This window comes from Arachis ipaensis, chromosome B8, assembly GCF_059453495.1.
Source record: "Arachis ipaensis isolate K30076 ecotype BB chromosome B8, ASM5945349v1, whole genome shotgun sequence".
NCBI classification, from domain to species: Eukaryota; Viridiplantae; Streptophyta; class Magnoliopsida; order Fabales; family Fabaceae; genus Arachis; species Arachis ipaensis.
In genome coordinates, this window is record NC_142443.1 from 4,872,318 (window position 1) to 4,893,697 (window position 21,380).

At 33.2% G+C, this 21,380-nt stretch overlaps 1 protein-coding gene across 1 annotated transcript; it reads right to left on the minus strand.

Moving 5' to 3' along the window:
• Positions 1-14,249: 14,249 nt before the first annotated feature.
• Positions 14,250-15,938, minus strand: LOC107610423 (uncharacterized). The gene is made up of 3 exons (XM_016312476.1): positions 15,777-15,938; positions 15,305-15,724; positions 14,250-15,152 (listed from the first exon to the last, which is right to left on the minus strand). The coding sequence occupies exons 1-3, from the start codon at positions 15,936-15,938 to the stop codon at positions 14,250-14,252; spliced, it is 1,485 nt and encodes a 494-aa protein (XP_016167962.1).
• Between the last annotated feature and the right edge of the window lie 5,442 nt (positions 15,939-21,380).

Here is a 21,380-nt window from a genome sequence, read left to right on the forward strand (position 1 = left end):
AAAAAAAAGTTGATACATGAGTATGTGATACAAAAATGGAAATTTTGGGTAGCTAAGCATGATTTTAGAGTTATATAGAGTGTGTGTGTGTGTGTGTGTGTTTAGGTGAGAACTTAGGTTAGTCAAGAATTCAATTTATAGCTCACTTAGCCATACATATATCCTCACCCTTACCTTAGCCCCATTACAACCTTGAAAAGACCTCATGATGTTTGCATTGGTACATTAAATATTTGTTGATTGGTTAGATGAAGAACAAAATTTTAGAAAGCATGACTAGAGAAGAGTAGAGTGATCCACCCTAGACACTTGAGAGATTAGAGTGCATATACACCACCTGTGAGGGTTCAATGCTTGATTTTATGTTCCCTGCTTTCATGAGCCATCTTCTTACAAGTTTACTTGTCCTTAATGTATGATTTGAATTAGTGGAATCTGATTTATATTTGTCTTGGAGGACTTGTTTATTTTCAACCAATTATGCAGGACCATCTTGGCATATAGTTGCATTCATATATAGGTTGCATTTCATGAGTCTTACTTTCCCCTATACATTCTTTTTGTCTCCTTGAGCTTAGCATGAGGACATGCTAATGTTTAAGTGTGGGGAGATTGATAAACCACTATTTTATGGTTTATCTTGTGCTAATTTGAGTGGTTTTTATCAAACCTTTGCACACTTATTCATACTATTTGCATGGTTTTACAATTCCTTCCCAGATATTGTTCTATAATGGAAAACTTGCTTCCTAAGCCCTTAAATTGCATATTTTAATTCCCCTTTATACCATTCGATGCCGTGATCTGTGTGTTAAGTGTTTTCAGGCTTTATAGGGCAGGAATGACTTAAAGGATGGAAAGGGAGCTTGCGAAAATGGAAGGAGCACAAGAGACTAAGGAGATAACCAGCGAGCATCGACGTGCACGCACGGCTCACGCGTGCGCGTGATCTGGAGATTTTCATAGCGACGCGTGTGCGTACCTGACGCGTGCGCGTGGATTGAAGTATTGCACGGCGACGCGTGCGCGTGCCTGACACGTACGCGTGACACGCGAAGATGACAAACGACGCGTACGCGTAACATGCGCGACCTGCAGAAATCGCAGAAAACATTGGGGGCAATTTTGGGTCGAGTTTGGACCCAGTTTTCGGCCCAGAAACACAGACTAGAGCCAGGAGACAAGTAGAGACTCAAGACACATTCACATTACGCATAGTTGTGGTTTTAGTTTTGAATCTTAGAGAGAGAACACTACTTCTTCTAGGTTTTCTTCACACTCATAGAATTCTAGTTTTTATGCCCTTTTATGCTTTTGCTTTGGATATTGAGAAGAGTCCCTACTTCCGTTGAAGTTTCATTATTCTAGTTTGTTTTTTTAATCCTTTACTTTTTATTGCCCATTAACTCTGCTCAGATAAGTATGTTTATGATTTTGGGATTTATTAATGCAAAGTACTATTTTTATTTTTAATTAATTTTTAGTTATTATTTAATTTATCATATCTTCCTTTTATTCCCTTTTTTATTCTGTGCAAGTAATTTTCATGTCAATGGAGTAGACTCCCAACTTGACTTGGGAGTTGATTAAAAGGAGACCCTAGAGTTAGAATACTCAAGTGATTAGTTAAATTGGAAGTTGTTGGCTAACTCTCTAGTCTCTGACTCTAATCCTTCCTAAGGAGATGATTAGGACTTGAGATTCAGAGTTGATTAGTTGGTTGCTTGACTTTCCTTTATTCAGTAAGGGATGACTAAGTAGAACAACAACCTCTTGCTGTTCCACTTGAGAAAAACCAACAAGGATAAAACTTTCAATTAATCTACCCCATTAATTTTTTCATGACAAAATTTTAAATGTGAGTTAGAAAAAACAAAAATAAAGAAGAAGAAGCTAACGAAGAGAGCAACAATATCATAGAAGAACATGATAATAAAACATAAAACGAGTATTAAATGTGAAAAAATAGAATTAGAAATAAAATTTCTCTTTTTTGTTGAAGAAAAAGAAAAAAAATAAAAGAGAAAGAAGATGAAATAAAAAGAAAAAATCATGCTATCTTAAAAATTGATGTAGTTGCCGCACGATCTCCAAAAAATTCTATTAAAAAGTCTTATTTTAACTTCTTTTAATGCATTTATTTATTATTTATTTATTTATTTAAAATGATTAGAACCATTTATATTATTAAAGATCCATATTACGTCATTTTTTCTTTTAAAATAAATGAACAACTCCAAAAGAATCAAATTCTATACAAATGTATATAAATTTAGTTTTTATGTGACAGTATAAAAAACATTTACCCACTTATCCAATAATATATTATCATAACAAAATAAATATTTTTAAATTATTATTTAAAAATTATTTAAATATATAAATTTAACTAAATAATCGTATAAAATCTTTTATATACTAATATATTAAAATTAAATTCGATATAATATATTTGATAGTCACAGTAAAAAATTATATCTCATGATCAGATTTTCTTTTCTATTTATTATGAAAAAAATCTAAATATCTTTTACATTAAAAAATAATAATAATTAGAGAATAAATCTGTTATTTTATCTTTTTCTTTTCTTTTCTTATAAAAGGAGAACTCACTCTTGAACAAAAATATCAGATTTTGAGAAGCTAGCTCTCTATTTGTAAGTTCTTGTTTTCATCGGCACACACAACCACCAACCAAATCTCTCTCCGATCTTCCACTTCAGTTCTAATGTCTAATCAAGGCGAATCATCGGCACCTTTTGTTTTTTATGTGAGAGAGAAAAGAGTGTATTTTCTAATGATGTGAGAAGAGAAGTGTTTAATTTTGTTATAGAACTATAAATCGGTATCTCTGATTTGTTTTATTTTTTTCCCAAATAATTACAAATCACGGTCCGATTTGTGATTTCGAAAATAAAAAAATTTTTAATGTTAAAATCGGACCGTTCGATTTTTATTTTAAAAAATAAAAAAATACAAAATACAAAACAGATCATGCGATTTGTAGTTTTTTTTTTTTTACAACAAATCGGACCCTTTGATTTGTAGTTTACTTTTTTCTTCAAACAAATCGGACCGTCCGATTTGAATAAAACACCATATAAAAAAAACACCTAATCTTCCAATAATAATGTATTACACATATATTTAAACAATATAAAAAAATTAGCCAATCATCGGACCCGTAAGTTAACTCTTCCATTCTTCTATTTTCTTTCAAAAATCGTCTCTTTCACTCCCCGATAAAAGGTGTATTTGGCAAATACGTTATAAGAAAAAAAGTGATTTTGCTTTCAAAACGACGTTTACAAGAAGCTATAATTTTGAGCTTCTGTGTTTTACCAACGAGTTTTTAGCCATCAATATTCCATCTTTATTTATCTTTTACCAATTTTATCTTTTATGCATGTTATTATATTATTTATAAAATTCTTATTATTTTTGTTTACATGAACTCTCTTTTTCTATTATTTATTATTTTTATTTTTTATTAATTATTTATTCAATTTATTGATTCTATTAGGTAAAGTAAATTAAACAAAAAATTAATTATAAATAATAATAATAATAAATTATAGCATACTAAAAAAGAGTACTAAGAGTACTAAAAATATACTATATAAAAAATATCATAATTTTTTTTATTTATTTCAATTACTACCAAGATAAATATTTATTTTTTTATTATTCTTATTACTTTCTAAAATTTATATTTTGTTAGTTTTAATTAAAAATATATTTTGCTAATTTTTATATATTATTTTTATTTTAGTGTATAAATATTAATTTTATTATAGAATTAATTAATAAGATCTATTCAAATATTTAAATTTAAATGATAAGATAATATATAAAAATTATTTAAGTTGGTGTCTATTTTAGTAATTTTTTATTTAAAAATGATTTTGAGTAGTATAATCCAAACAACATTTATTTTACTATAATTCATTTTGACGCAAAGATTGCCAAACATAAATCACCTTAACACAAATTTACTTTTCATCAAAATCAAATTTGCAAAATCAATTTAGGTAAACTGTAATCTAACCACACACTAAGTAGTTTTTCTTGTTCATGTTAGGTAACTTTTTTATTCTCTTGGAATTATTGAAGTTTTTATTTTTTGTGAATTTGAATTTTCAGAAAATCGAGGGAAGAAGGACTACTCAACGGCGATTCTTGAGCGGAAGAAGTCGCCGAACCGTCTTGTGGTGGATGAAGCCGTCAACGACGACAACTCCATGCACCCTGATACCATGGAGAAGCTCCAGCTCTTTTGTGGCGACACTATTCTCATCAATGTTACTTTTTTATCCTCCTCTATCTTTTTACTTACCTTCTTCTTGCTGTGTCTTAGCTCTTAATTGATCTATTCGATTTCCCCCTGCCCCAAAAAAAAAAGTACTCTTTTTCAGAATCTCTTACTGAGGGTTATTTTTGTTTTTTTCTTTCTTAACGTATGGTGTTGTGAGATTTTAAATTTTATTCTATAGAATACTAGGCCATGTATACTAATAAGAAGATCATGATTGATTGACATAGTTGCAAATAGAGTTGGATTAAATTTAAAATATTATTTACGAAAATTTGTATCGAATGAAAGCATTTCAAGTTTGGAGTACAACTATCAGAATGTCTTAAAATTTTAATTAATTTATCTCATATTTGTTCTTTGTGTTGCAACTTTTAAGTCAGATGGGGTTTTTGATTTGTATGTGTTATATCGAAAATAATCGATAAAGATATTATTGAACTCTATAATAAGCCAATATTCGACAAAGATAAGCTTTCACAAGTGCCAATAAAATATTTCGATTAACTTCTAAATACATGTTAAAATTAACTTTGTATTGGAGCCAATTAGGTACTCCTTACGTACTCTCTATTAATCGATTGACACAAATATAAAAATCGAAGAGACAAATAATTTTTTAATAATTTTTTATTCTTTAGTTAATAATTTTTTTAATTAAATTAATTATAAAAATAATTTGTTCATCTAATATTTATAACAAATCCTCACAAAAGTATCTTGTGGAATGATCAGTTGCTTAAACATAGAGACTGAGAATAGATATAATTTTAAAAAGTATTTTAGCATGGGAAGAAGAGAGGATAAATATCTAACGAGTTTTATTTTTAAAATACTTTTTCTTTTAAATTTTGTTTTCTTTAATAGACCTAAGTTTACGGGCCATTGATATTAAATAATGGTATGTCATATTGGTATTGTTGATTTGTTTCTAATTCAGACAAAATCATAGCGTGGTAGAAGATAACAATCATCACTGAAGTACATTAGTATTAGTATTAGACAATTAGTCTTTACTTTTTTTTTTTTTTTTGTCTTTTGAGCTTTTGGCAATGCAATTGAGGCTTTAAATTAGGCCGGTTAGGAAACCTCCGTATTAGAGATTTGTGCCTTCATGTTTTGGATAAGCCCGTCAAAACGTTGGGTCCAACAATTCCTAGCTGACCTACGTTACTTCCCAAAAAATAAAATATTTTAAAATACTCTAAACTTTGGGTTGAATCCATGGGGACCGATTGTGTTTTTGTGTATGTTGGTGTGGGTCGGGCCCTTTGGTCCACACCGTGCCCAAAAATAAAAAGATTATCAACTTTGAAAATTAGCAATATACAAATAGATTTGACTCTTCTAAAATTGTTCATTTATTTTAAAGGAAAAAATAACGCAATCTGAACTCTTAGATAATATAAATAGTTCTGATCATCTTAAATAATAAATAAATGCATTAAACACATAAATTTAAACTACAATATTAGACATAAAACAAGCATCATAAACACATAAAATCACATAAACATATAAATAAATTAATTTAATTTATATCAATATAAATTTATTAGAGATCTATTAAACCAACATCACATCATTAATTATTCTAAACGCCCTTTAATTTGTTAGCAGTTACATCCTTATTTTAAGTATAAAAAAAATTGAGTACATTTATCTAAAAGAGATTGATTACATTTACATGAGTATTTTTTATATTAAAATAAAAAAAACAGTTTTTGACCATTTTAAATTATTTATTTTATTTTTTACCAGACTTTTCAAAAAAATGTTAAAGATTAAAAAGATGAAAAATTACTATCACCATTAATTTTTTTGGTGACAAAATTTTAAATGTGAGTTAGAGAAAACAAAAATAAAGAAGAGAGAGCAACAATATTATAGAAGAACATGATAATAAAACATAAAAAGAATATTAAATGTTATAAAAAAATAGAATTAGAAATAAAATTTTTCTTTTTTGTTGAAGAAAAAGAAAAAAATAAAAGAGAAAGAAGATGAAATAAAAAGAAAAAATCATGATGTGTTCAAAAAGATGAAATAAAAAGAAAAAATCATGCTGTGTTCAAAACTGCTGCAGTTGTCGCACGATCTCTAAATAATCCTATTAAAAAGTTTTTTTTAAACTTCTTTTAATGCATTTATTTACTATTTATTTATTTAATTATTTATTTAAGATGATTAGAACCATTTATATTATTAAAAGTTCAGATTGCGTTATTTTTCCTTTTAAAATAAATGAACAATTCCACAAGAGCCAAATTCTATACAAATTTATATAAATTTAATTTTTATGTGATAGTATAAAAAACATTTACCTATTTATCTAATAATATATTATCACAACAAAATAAATATTTTTAAATTATTATATAAAAATTATTTAAAAATATAAATTTAACTAGATAATCATATAAAATCTTTTATATACTAGTATATCAAAATTAAATTCGATATAATATATTTGATAGTCACAGTAAAAAATTATATCTCTTGATCAGATTTCCTTTTCTTTTTATTATGAAAAAATTTAAATATCTTCTACATTCAAAAAAAAAGATAACAATTAGAGAATAAAATTGTTATAATTAAATTTAAAATATTATTTACAAAAATTTGTATCTAATGAAAGCATTTCAAGTTTGGAGTAGAACTATGAGAATGTCTTAAAATTTTAATTAATTTATCTCTTATATTTGTTCTTTGTATTGCAACTTCTAAATCAGATGGGGTTTTTGATTTGTATATGTTTGCAGGGCAAGAAAAGGAGGGACAGTGGTTGCATAGCTCTTGCTAATGACACGTGTGAAGAGCCCAAGATCAGGATGAACAAAGTTGTGAGGTCGAATTTGCGGGTTCGTCTTGGAGATGTTGTATTATTATTATTATTATTATTATTATTATTATTATTTGGAGAGACAGTAGTCTTGACTTGTCAAGCTTCGTAGTCACCTTTCTTGATATTTGATTGAATTGAATTGATTTAAATGCATGCCAAACTGACTCTTAGGCTATGTTTGATTGGAAGAAAAGAAATAGAGAAAAAAAAATAGATAAAAAAAAGAAAGAAAAAGAAAGAAATTGAGTGAATTTTTATTTTTTTAAATGTATTTGGATGAAAGAAAAATAAGAAGAAAAGAAATGTTATAAAAAGATAATTTTACCCTTATATTATAAATTATATAAAAAAATAAAGGGGTAATATTGGAAGTAGAGAGATATTTAGTTTTCTCTCCATTTTCTTTCCATTGTTGGAGGGAAAAAAAATTGGTGGATTCCACTAATATTTTTCCATCCATTTTTCTTTCTCTCCCATTTCTCTCCTCAATCAAACAAGAAAAAATAACTATTTTCCTTCATATTTCTTTCCCTCATTTTTCCTTCTTCCCATTTTCACTTTAAACAAACACACCTGGCACAGGATTCGGTGGTCTAGGAACCAAGTAGAAAATATGTTTTTGGAATTTTTTTATCAATTACTACGTAGTCTTTGAACTAATTTTAATTACAAATTAATTCCATATATTTTATTTAATTATAAAAATAATTTTTTATTTTATAAATTATTATTTTATCAATTATCTATTATATTTATTAACAATCAAATACAAAAATAACAACCAATTATATCCTCCATTCATCCTAATAATTCCAATTGATTAAAAAATTAACTTTGATCTCGTTACGTTCGTCTTCCAAATCGTGTTTCTTTGAAATTCAATCGATTGGTTTTTCAAAACAATCGATTGAATGATAACTCAATCGATTGGTTTACACTATATCACAAAACAATCGATTGAAAGTTGTAAGGTAGAATGGTAAAAAGCTTAAACCAATCGATTGTTTATACTTTTCAATCGAATGAATGCCTCAAAACAATCGATTGTTGTTGTTACTCAATCGATTGAATTCACGAAAACAACATGGATTTGCCAAATACAATCGATTGAAAAGTGATGACATTGAAGTTTTAGCCAAATTCAATCGATTGATAATGGTACCCATCTACTCAATCAATTATTTTTTATTATACCAATAAGCTATTGAACCAACTTGGTTAAACTTGGTTACTAAAATAATTTCGTCATGTAGTATCACGGATTTAATTAATACTAGTAGAAATACATTTCCTTCGTCCAAACTAGACCAAACTACAGGATCAATGATTTAAGTTAAGTGATAAAAATTGTTCTTATGTTAATACATTGATATTGGTGCAAGAAGATAATAAGATCCTGATCATGGTGATTGAAAAAAAAATTTGGATTAATGAGGATTTGTACAACCTATTTGTGATTTATGAAAGTAGAATAGAATAAATTGTGCAAAATCCTACAGAATTCTGAAAAATGAGAACATTACCAAAATTGATTGAGTAGATGGATATTCCATTACCAATCGATTGAAATTGGCAAAACATTCAACTTCATCACCTTCCAATCGATTGAATTACATTACCAATCGATTGAATTTGGCTAAAACTTCAATGTCATCACTTTCCAATCGATTGTTTTGAGGCATTCATTCGATTGGAAAGTATAAACAATCGATTGGTTTAAACTTTTTACCATTTTACCTTACAACTTTCAATCGATTATTTTGTGATATAGTGTAAACCAATCGATTGAATTTCAAGAAAACACGATTTAGAAGCCATTGACGAACGTAACGAGATCAAAGTTAATTTTTTAATCAATTGGAATTATTAGGATAAATGGAGAATATAATTGGTTGTTATTTTTGTATTTGATTGTTAATAAATATAATAGATAATTGATAAAATAATAATTTATAAAATAAAAAACTATTTTTATAATTAAATAAAATATATGGGGTTGATTTGTAATTAAAATTAGTTCAAGGACTACGTAGCAATTGATAAAAAAACTCCAAAAAGATGTTTTCTACTTGGACCACTAAGTAGTCCAAAGGTTCCTGGACTACCAAATCCTGAGCCAACACACCTTAGTAGTATATATAAAATCTACAATGTTCAGTTTCTTGGACGACATTGATATTACATATGGAATATGATTATTTTGGTGCTTGTAAAATATTATAACTTTTTAATGTAAATTTTGCAGTTTACTTCTTGGAAGCTTATCGTCCTGTCAGGAAATGAGATCTATTTCTTGTCAGCGGAGGGATGAGAAGTGTGGAGTTTAAGGTCATTGAAACTGATCCTGGGGAGTACTGAAATCTTCTGTGAGGGGGAGTGACGTGGCGGAAATTAGCGGAAATTAGTCCATAAAGAAATTAGTATAAAAAATACGTTGCAAGTATAGTTCTTAACCACCAAAAATCAACTTATCAATTTAGAAGGGTTGTCACAAATTTAGAATAAAAATTGGGAGTAGGAATCTCAAGTCGTCTCCCAACAAATTGACAAAAGAGTGCTAATTTATTAATCAGGAGTTTTTCAAGGATTTTTTTTTTAAGAATTTGAGGACAGAAAATTAAATGATTGTAATTTAAGGCAATAAAAACTAACGAGAGTTTAGGTAATCAAAGAAAAGCCTTGACATTACTAGTAATTTTTCATCTTTTTGAATTCTTAACATTTTTTTGAAAAGTCTGGTAAAAAATAAAATAAATTAATTTAAAATGGGTCAAAAACTATTTTTTTTATTTTTTATTTTAATATAAAAAATACTCATGTAAATGTACTCAATCTCTTTTAGATAAATGTATTCAAATTTTTTTTATACTTGAAATAAGAATATAACTGATAAAAAATTAAAGAGCGTTTAGAATAACTAATGATGTGATGTTGGTTTAATAGATCTCTAATAAATTTATATTGATATAAATTAAATTAATTTATTTATATTTTTAGGTGATTTTATGTGTTTATAATGCTTGTTTTATGTCTAATGTTGTAGTTTAAGTTGATGTGTTTAATGCATTTATTTACTATTTATTTATATAAGATGATCAGAATCATTTATACCAAGGGTTCAAATTGCTTTATTTTGTTCTCTAAAGTAAATGAACAACTTCAAAAGAGCTAAATCCATTTGTATATTACTAATTTTTAAAGTTGAGAATCTTTTTATTTTTGGACACGGTGTGGGCCAAAGGGCCCGACCCACACCAACATATACAAAAACTCAACCAGGTCTCCCATGAATTCAACCTAAAGTTGAGAGTATTTTAAAATATTTTATTTTTTGGGAAGTAGCGTAGGTCTGTAGTTAGGAATTGTTGGGCCCAACGTTATGACAGGCTTATCCAAAACATGAAGGCTCAAATCTCTAATATGGAGGTTTTCTAACCGGCCTGATTTAAAACTTCAATTGCATTGCCAAAAGCAAAAGTTAAAGACTAAAAAAAACATGTGAAAGAAAAGACTAATTGTCTAATACCAATACTAATGTACGTCAGTGATGATTGTTATCTCCTACCACACTATGATTTTGTCTGAATTAAAACAAATCAACAAAGCCAATATGACATACCATTATTTAATATCAATTGCCTGTGAACTTAGGTCTATTAAAGAAAACAAAATTCAAAAGAAAAAGTATTTTAGAAACAAAATTTGTTAGACATTTATCCTCTCTTTTTTTCTATGTTAAAATACTTTTCAAAATCATATCTATTCTCAATCTCTATATTCGAGCAACTGATTATCCCACAAGATATTTTTGTGAGGATTTGTTATAAATATTAGACGAACAAATTATTTTTATAATTAATTTAATTAAAAAAATTATTAACTAAAATTTTTTATTATTAATTCTTAAGAATTTGCTAGTTAAACTTGGTTATCAATATAACTTAGTCATATAATATTATTGGTTTTTTTATATATTCATTTATATATGATATATCACTTGACTTAAATATTTAAAACTATTTATTAATTAAAATCATAGTTGTGAATAAGTTTAATTTTCTTTAAGTAAGATCTTATACTTATCAGTAGGTTGGCTTTTGAGGTTAAATTCATTAAGAATATTTTTTATTTGTTTGTTGAGACGGAATAAATTTAATTTATTTGTAGAATTATTTCCTTTTGGTGAGTTTGAGTATACCAAAAGGAACATATATAATTGCATATCTTTGCTGCTTTTAGATTCTATTCACAAAAGTATGAAAATAAAAAATTAAATATATAAAAGCAAAAGTAATTGTTATTATTTTGAAATGCATGTAGTAGCATGATTTAGACAAAAACTGAAGAATAATTTTATGGGTCCGACAAGTTTTTTTCTTAGGTTGTGCCAAAGATCAACTGCTGCACTTATTTTTCACCTATTTTTCTGATTTGATGAGTAGCCCACCAAGAGTGAACGCCAATAAAAACCCACTTAAAGTTTTTTTTGTTATAAACAAAAGATAATTTTATTTTATTTTTTTGTACTTTTATCAATCAGTTTTAATATTAAAATAGAAGATATATGAAAAAGATGCACACAAAAATAATACATATTTAGTATTGATTATTGAATTTTGACAAATTTGTTTTATGTAATTTTTTTTAGGAAATGAATAAAAATAGAACTCTAAATATTTTAACTTAAGATTTTTATTTTATTACTATGTTATAAAATTATTTATTCTGAAATTTTAATTAGATAAAAAAGTACAATTAATTATATTTATAATAATTGAGTTTATGCTCTTTTATTTTTTTGTATTTATATATTTAATTAATAAAATATAGTTATCTCCTCTAAGAGAACGAAAGGTGAAAAATCAGAGTGAGTTAATATGGAGAAGTTAAGACAAAAACATATACAATGATGTTATGCTAACAACTCACATAGATTATACTTGTTTTTTTCTTGTATAAAGACTTAAAAATATTAAATTACATATATTCTTTTAATTTCGTGTAGTTGTTTATATGAATGATTAAGGTAGTATTGTTAAAATACATAATACATTGGGGAATATTCATAAGAATAATAAAATTTTAAAAGTGGGCAATTTACTTGATTAAAATGATTGTGAAGATTCTTTACTCAAATACAACATTTTCAATTAATTTACGTGAGTTGAGTGTCCTTTTTGGTTATTATGTAAACTGTGGTGGGTAACTACAATTTTTATTTTGTGCATAAACCGTGGGAGGTTGGCACGATTTACACTTAGGAAAGTTTGAACAAAAACCGGACTGTTTACCACGGATGATGAAGGAAAAATGCTAGTAGAAACCGTGTTTGGTCACAACGGTTTATGAAGAAAAGCTGTGAGCATAAAATCCTGTTCGCTACCACGGTTTATGCTTAGAGTAGTATAAATACATAATCCGCGTTAAGTCATCACGGTTCTCATTTGTGGCTCTCCAAATTTTGTTGAATCTGGGAGGTTGAGAGAGTTTGTGGGAGAGGCTTTGAGGTTTTGAATCATTTGGGTGGTGGAGTCATGGAAGACGAAGCTCGCATGTACCGATTAAATGGCGTTGCGCACGTGGCTGTATACATCGACCAAGAGGTTAGTTATACTACCTTATTGTTGTTGTTGTTGTTGTTGTTGTTGTTGTTGTTAGTATTATTATGGTTGTTATTGTTAGTATAATTATTCCTGTTGGTATTGTTATTATTGTTATTGTTGTTATTATTAGTGTTATTGTTATTATTATTCATATTGATGTTATTGTTATCCTTGTTAGTAACTATTGTTATTGTCGTTATTATTATTGTTATTGTTTCATTATTGTTATTACTATCATTAGAGAAAATAAAAAACTAATGTGGGTGTATAATAATTTTTTTAAATTATATTTGCTGTTATTAGTATTGGTCGTATGTTGAGGATTTTCTTACCCACATTTCGCAGCCTATTAGGGTTATTAGCGGTGTCAGGAGACAACAGAATATGCCTTTACACGACCGGATTATACTGTATCTGGAGACCGCGGGCTTGTATCACTTGGCTAGGCTGAACAGTCAGTGGTTCTGGGTTGATGACCCTCTACTTAGCGCATTCGTTGAGAGGTGGCGTCTTGAGACCCACACCTTTCACATGCCATTTGGGGAGTGCACCATCACTTTGCAAGATGTGGCATATCAGCTAGGTTTGCCCATCGATGGGAGGCCGTTAGTGGGTGCCTGACTGACTTTGAGAATCTGATAGAGAACGAAAGACCCGCATGGGTGTGGTTTCATGAGTTGTTTGGTGAATTACCGTCGCAGAATAAAGTCAAACAGATGATGGTGTGCTACACATGGTTCCATGAGAGGTTTCAGGTTCTCCCAGCAGACGCGAGTGAAGAGACCGTGTGTATATACGCGCGTGCTTATATTCTGATGTTGTTGTCCTCTCAGCTGTTTGCGGACAAGAACGCAAATCGGGTTCACCTTCGCTGGTTGCCTTATTTGGCATCGATGGACGACTTGGGGAGATATAGCTGGGGCTCGGCTATACTGGCCTGGTTGTATAGATGTCTTTGTCGTGGGACAAACAGAAATGTTGTTAACTTGGCCGGGCCTCTACATATGGTGGGAACTATGTTTGATTATGTTCTTAGCAGCATCTTTAAGGTTTTATGTTTCAGACTGTTGTTGTATATTTTATTATATGTATGTGTCTTATATATGTTTTCTGAACTATGGTTATGAACTCACTTGTCACAACTATTACGCTCATTCATAAGCATACCAACGTGTTTCAATTAAACATCTAAAATAAAAGGAGTTAAACAGACGAACTTAATACACTGAACAAACGAACGACATTCATTGACTCAATACCTAACATTACTCAAAGTAAGAATTCCTAATACAACTTAGACAACAAAAACAAGATCATAAACGTCATAACATCTAACCATCTCCGGCAGCAGCATGTCTTCGCTGGTCACAGTTCCTCCGCGTATGACCAGGCTGACGGCAGAGCTCACAGTGCTTCGGGTGGTTCTCAACAGACTGATCCATGCTACTGCGGATCTTGGTTGCCTTCGGACGTCCTTCCCTTGCACAACTCATGTTAGGATCAGGAATGACTGTTGGTCCAGCATATGGGGCCATAGGCCTTCTGGGATAGGCGGAAAAAACCCTTGCTTGTACACGTTGAAGACCTCAGTCATACGATACACCTCCTGACACCTGGAGTCTTTTATGTTCCGATCAATAGCCTTCTCCAACGCCTGACAAAATTCATACCCAGATCCCAGTTGTGCCTCCGCCGTCTGTCCGCAGACCACGAATAGCTCAGCAAGCCTCCCGTAAGTTGACTTAACCAACGAAGTGACCGGAAGGTTGCGAGTTCCCTTTAACACGGAATTCACACATTTACCAATGTTAATTGTCATGTGCCCAAACCGTCTACCGCTATCCTCATGTTGGGTCCACTTGTCATACTCCATCCGGTTGGCCCAGTCACACAAGGCCGGATTCTCATTCCGTATGATGTCAAACCAGTAATAAAACTCTGCTTCAGTCTTTGCATAGGCAGCATTCACCAGCATCCTCCTTGCATCTTTACCTTTAAAGCTAAGGCTAAAATTCGCTGCCACATGACGAATACAGAACGCTCGAAAAGCATGTGGAGGCAGCCAACCATTCTCGAGGGCCTTAATTGCAGCCTTGATGCCATTATACCTGTCAGAGATAACAAGAATACCCTCCTGCGATGTCACATGCGATCGTACATTGGACAAGAAGAATGACCATGACTCCGCATTTTCTTCCTCCACAAGGGCGAAGGCTATGGGGAGGATATTCGAGTTCCTATCCTGCGATATCGCCAACAGTAACGTGCCTCCATACTTGCCATACAAGTGGGTATCGTCAATACTCACCAGGGGCTTGCAATGCCGAAAGGCCTCGATGCAGGGTGGAAATGTCCAGAAAGGACGATGAAAGTACACCGTTGACTCATCGACCTTATCCCCAAGTCAAATAGGAAAGTCTTCAACACAGTTACTGTCCCGGCCATGGTCGACTGTACCCCTAGCATCCAACGTGGCAACTCGGCATACGACTCTTCTCAATCTCCATATATTTGTGCTACTGCCTTCTGTTTTGCCATCCAAACCTTCCTATAACTAGGCCCGAACCCGTAATCGGCTTCTGTTGCTTGTTGCAGGACCTTTACCGTAACGGCAGCATCCGCCCTAACCAACGGATAAATCCTCGCATAGATAACGTGGTAATCAAGCTGTCGGTGATCACTGGAAATAGAGGTGGCCAAGCAAGTGTGCGGACCATTGTACCTCATAACCTCCCAAGTGCCCTTTCGTGCACGAAGTGATATGCGAATCAACCAACTACAACCCTTGCTGAACTCCTTGCATTTTCCATGATACTTCAGATGATCCGATTCCAAGACTCTGTACTCAACACCTCGACAGATGCTATAGTCCTTCACACTCAGAACAACTTCATCTTTATTATGGAATGATTGCCCAATCTGAAATTCAGTAGAAGAACCCCCAATTGTAGCACCTCCGTCTGCCTGTTGACCCAGAGCCTCCAAGTTTAGAGTGGAGAAGTGTGGAGGATACTACTGTGTGCCAGGACTTGAAGGGCCCGTGCTGTGTATGTGGATTAACACCAGTGTCATCATCGTTGTCCCTAATGATATCTACAGGCTCCTCGTCAGAGTCATCGTCCCGCATTGCATTCTCTACTCGATCAGGTTCCCTGAATCCTTGAACATCATGAATCATGCCACCAGCGGTATCAACCTCAAATGCCTACTGCCAGACTCTAGGATTCTCCAATGGTACAGAAGCAATTGCCTCCGTTCGATCTAAATCAGCCGCAAAAGAAGGGGATGCGACCTGCGGAACAGATGGTCCGGCCGCAGGCATCGAACTAGACGCACCACCCGCGGCAGTCGAGCTATGAACTGGAGCTGATGCCCCAGAACTATCGACACCAACCTCCAACTTCGTATACTCGTGTATTCTAACCTCCGAAAAACTCCTAACACAATGAAACAGAACCCTAATATCTTCATCAGCCGCTAGCACAAACGTATCATACTTAACACCGGTCGAGACAACTGCGATGGGAATCTTGTAGAATAGCTTCTTCACCCACTTGCTCCCAAATATCCCAAGCTTATGCAAGATGCTGTTCTTTACATCTGACAAAGTGCTTGATGAACTGATAAATACACTCAATGGTTCTTTGTCAGTGAACTTCACACCATATTTTTTGCTTCTTTTGATTTTCCCAGAGCAATGCACTAAGACAATAAAACTCTCTTCCTCACTTGCCATTGTGATAATGATCTCTTTAGCAGCTTGAATCTCACTCATATATATATATATAATTCTTCTCTTCATAAACCGTGGCAGGTTAGAGGGTTTTATGCTCATTTTTTTGCCTTTGTAAACTGTGGCTACCTACCACGGTTTATGTTCATACATATTCACTCATAAACCGTGTCAACTTACAACGGTTTATGTGTACATTGAAAACCGTGGTTACTTACCACAGTTTACATAATAATAAAGGGTTAATCTATGGTACAGATGCTATTTGATATAGATTTACAGATATTCTCTTTTAATGAATATGAGATGGACACCTGGCTGATTTGTTGCATGGCTTGTCTCTTGCTTTATGTTAGGGGTGGCTGAGCCAGTAAGCCAAGGTTTTTTTGTTTGTTTGTGTTTTTGGACATAGCCTTAGGCCAAAGAATTGACCCAGCCCACACAAATAGAACCCAGCCCGACCCGAAGCACTACCCAGTACCCACGCAGAGACCTGCCCTTCCTTAACAGCCCCAAACCTCCCTTCCTCGCCCTTCCAGCGCTATCTCTGAAGCTTTACATCGTTTGTTGCATGGAGGAAAAATCAAGCACCTAGATCGTCAACCGCGGCCACAATTGGAATCCTTAGGTACTAGCTTCTTGAGGTCGCCCATGCCGCGCCTACCCTGAGTCGATAACTCGGTTGCTCGTGTTCAGTGGTGACCATTTGTGCCTCTTCACAATGACTGCGACCTCTTAACCCTTGTTCCTTTGGTCTTCTTAAGCTTTTCCCGCCAAGGTGTTTCTCCAAAAGTGGGATCCTTAACTACCTCCACGCCTAAGTCACGTGACTTCTTAAAAAAATCATATTCACAAATCGGCGCGCACGCGCAAGGTACGCGCACGCGCCGTTGAGACGTCTTGTAATGTGCGCGGAGGCGTGATGTACGCGTGCGCATCCATGAAGATCCTGGCTCAGCCGCTTCTCAAGCCGGCTCTTGGCTTTGGCTTCACATTGCCCTATCCGCGCGGGCGCGCCAAGTGCGCGCACGCGCCCATGCGGAAATTTTCAAAGCTTAATCCTCATGCTTCCTTCCTTTGTACCCGTCTTCCTTCTCTCTTTCGGTCCATTCCTACTCTATATCCTGAAACCACTTAACACACAAGTCACGGCATCGAATGGCATCAAGAGAAGATTAGAAATGTATCTATTTTAGTGCGAAATAAGCATGTTTTCATTCATGAGGCAAAACTAGGAAAGGAATGCAAAATCTTGTATTTTCATATAGAAAGTGTGTGGAATCATTGATAAAACCCCTGAAATCAGCACAAGATAAACCCTCAAATTGGGGTTTGTCACCTCTCTCTAACACGCATGTCATTTCATTTTCCCTGGACTGCGCTTGCCAATGCCTTGAAGAAGCTCTTTCTCCTGCTTCGTGGTGATTCCGAACCTCACCTCCCGTCTTGCCTCCCCACATGCATTGAAGCTGTCGGCGACTTCTTTCTTGGTCTCTCCTCCCCGTCCCTACTGATTGAAATATAAGCCGGTGGAATTGTTGAACGGATTCATCTCGTAGCCCGCGTTGCCTTCGTCTGGCAGTCGACGCTTCCGCTGCAGGCGCGATCGGAAGTTGCTGTTGTTCTGGTTTGATCATCGTCGCAGGTATGAATGTCATTGTTTTTGCTCTGTTCGATTTCATGGTATTCAAAATTGTGTCTTGCTTTAGAGGTTTATAGCATTGGATAAACTGAATTGAATTGAATCTATAAATTTAAATTGAATTTCCCTTTCAAAGTTTCTGGTTTTGAAACTGGCATAAGAGTATGAGTAGCTGCTTTATCCTTTTCTGTATTTGTCAACTTTACTTTTGTCTTTACACCACTTTCAATGAGACTTTTGTTCTGAATTTTCTTTAACATTTTACTTCCTTCTTACTTTCCTCCATTTGAATTTCTATCACTAGAATGCCTACTTCTCTCGACTAAACCTTAAGCCATGGTTGCTGGTAGTAATAGACTTATGGTGACATTAACTTATTTAGCAAAACGTTTTTAAAAGTGGTATTTACATACTAAGTTAGTTACAAAAATCAGTCATTATATATTTATCTACAAAAATATATTGTTTAGCTCATCTTGAATTTGTATTTTGTATTTCAAACTATATTTTTTACCCGTGGTAATATTTTGGTATGTATCTTGTATGGTTGAATATTTTTTCATCCGACACTTGAACTGCAATCTTGTTTAACCAATTTTAACCAATTTTCATTTGCAAGTTTATTTACAGATGGTTTTTAATTGAGATTAATTTAATATTTGGTTAAAGGTGAAGCCGTGAAGGTGCTAGTGAAGTTATGCATTTTCAAGGGATTGGAATCCTTTCTCACATTACTTGTAGTTTCCTTTATATTAGTGTGCTTGGGTGGGATTTTTATATCTTAAATACAAGGGAAATCAAAGAGAATTTAAATGATGTAGTTAAGATTTTTTTAGTTTTTTGTTTGGTTAAGCTAATTACATTAGTAGTAGTTTTAAATGTTCGGAAAGACGGAAGCGATATCGTGCACTTTTTGAACAATCTCTTGGTATCATTTTTTTCCCTCATCTACTACGAGCACTTCGCCTATGGTTTTGTTATGCTTCAGTACTTTTCGAATAGAGGTTTTCTTGATGGAAATTTTGTTCTAATGTTTTTGGTTTTGGGTTTCGTTAAGGAGCATGTGCATCTAGTTTATCCAATTTTCCTGAACATTTGACTGCCTTCGTACTATCCTCGTTTAACTTTTCTTTCACTACAATGCCAACTTGTCTCGACTAACCTTAATATCGAATGCTTGTAGTAATAGAGTTATGGGATTCATTTACAATTGCTAAGTGTGGCTCAAATTTCTTATCCCTCTTTCTTTAATTATGTTTAACGTTCAAGTATTCCTCCCATAGCGTATATAGTCATTGTTATGGAATACATGATTTATAGTAATGTACCTAATAAGATTAATAAGCATGCTATCAAGTATATGATTATATATGAATTGTGAGAATTTCAATTCTTGGCAGATAGGAATTGCAACTGCACTAATTTTTAGCATAGATTACACATTCCTTTTTAATTCTTTGCCATGGTATTCGTGTCTGTTGTGTATGCCGCATGGGCAATGCAATACTTCGAGTTTGTGTTGTTGATCAAACTATTGCTTGCTTCTTGACTTATTGTAAAATGTGCTATTCAGAAGATCCAATTTTTTTTCTTATTTCACCGCAGAAAGTTGAAGTCGTTTTTGGAAGCATCTCGTTCGCTAACAAGACTAACGCTAGTCGGACTAATGAAAGTTGTCGTAGCCTTTTTCAATGGCTGAAATAGCTGCGGTGTCAGAAGACCCGTTGTAATAATTTGTGAGTGTCTGTGATCTTGCAAACATGTTAGGTGAAAAGGGTGGTTACAGAGTGTTTCCCCCAATGGCACAACCTGATGAGTATCTCAAGAATGAGAGTGCAAAACACTTGAATTTACCCTTTTATGGAATTGTCAACTAAGTCAGTTATTGTTGTGGTTCTGTGGTTTTTTTTTTTGTTATTTTAATGTTCGGATTTCAGCTGAATTGATCACGTGAACCATTCATTTAGGTCGAAGATTTTGGAAAGAGAGCAAGAATTGAGGGAATGCTCAAACATAAAAATCTGTTGCCACGGTCGCCACACTCTGACCCAAGATTGGAGACGACTATACGTAAGTTTGTTGTACTTGTTGCTTTCTTGAAGAGTTCACCGGTTATATAATGTGCATTAAGTATGCAGTAGTGTTTAATAGGTAGGCCTGATTTGTGTTTAATTATTGAAATTCCTGCTGGTTGTTACTATACATTCGCGTTGAGGTTATTCCGGCATCTCTCTCATCTGGGAGTAATGATTGCATTAGGTCGAGAAAGCAATATTGTAGGGTGAGGATCACCCGCTTTAGTTAAAGTTTGGTTTACCTATGTACAAATGCTAAGTCTTTTATAACTTCTTAATTCGTTGCGAGAGGTTAAGTAAGTCACATCCACGCTAATGGTTAGTTTTTTGCTGACTAAACATTTTCTAGGTGATTGACTTCCTTTGTTATTGAGGATGGATTAGAGCTTTAAGTTCAGTGGTGGATATGATGATTTAGATTGGGTTAGTGAAGAAGAGTACTTCGGAATGTCCTCCTTGAGTGGGGATGATGAGGACGACCCCATCGACAACGACTCCGATGCGACTGAGATGGGTGATGACCCCCACGCGAGTGGCGTCAGCTCGGATCCAGAGACATGTCTGGGTGATGCTCCCTGTTTTAGGTCAACAGAGGATTTCGTAGACAAGGTGTTTAGTACCGAGGAAGATGCATATGCGGCATACAAACAGTTTGCCCGCCTAAGGGGGTTTGGTGTAAGGAAGGGTGACGTGGCTCGAATAAATGGTGTTTTGGTCAGACGAGACTTTTTTTGTAATCGTCAAGGTACAAGGCATGAGAAATACTACGATCATCCAGAAAGAGTATGGGAGGAGAGGCTGGAGAGCCGCACAGGTTGTTTAGCAAAGTTGAAAATCTACTATGATTTGCAAGACCAAGTTTGAAAAGTCAGGAGGATAGACGACAACCATAACCACCCTCTTGCTACCACCATGTTTACTCATCTTCTTCCAAGTCATCAGAGACTAAGTGAGAGTGATAAGGCTCAAGTGGATAGTCTGAAAAAGTTCGGGATTGCTACTTCAAAGATTATGGCTTACATGGCTGGGCAATTAGGGGGTTATCGGAGGCTTCGTTTTACGAAGAGGGATCTGTACAATTATGTTCATAGCCAACGAATAGCACAAATAGACGACGGAGACGCGGCAGCAACGATAAGTTATTTGGAGGGTAAGGCCAACGCTGACACA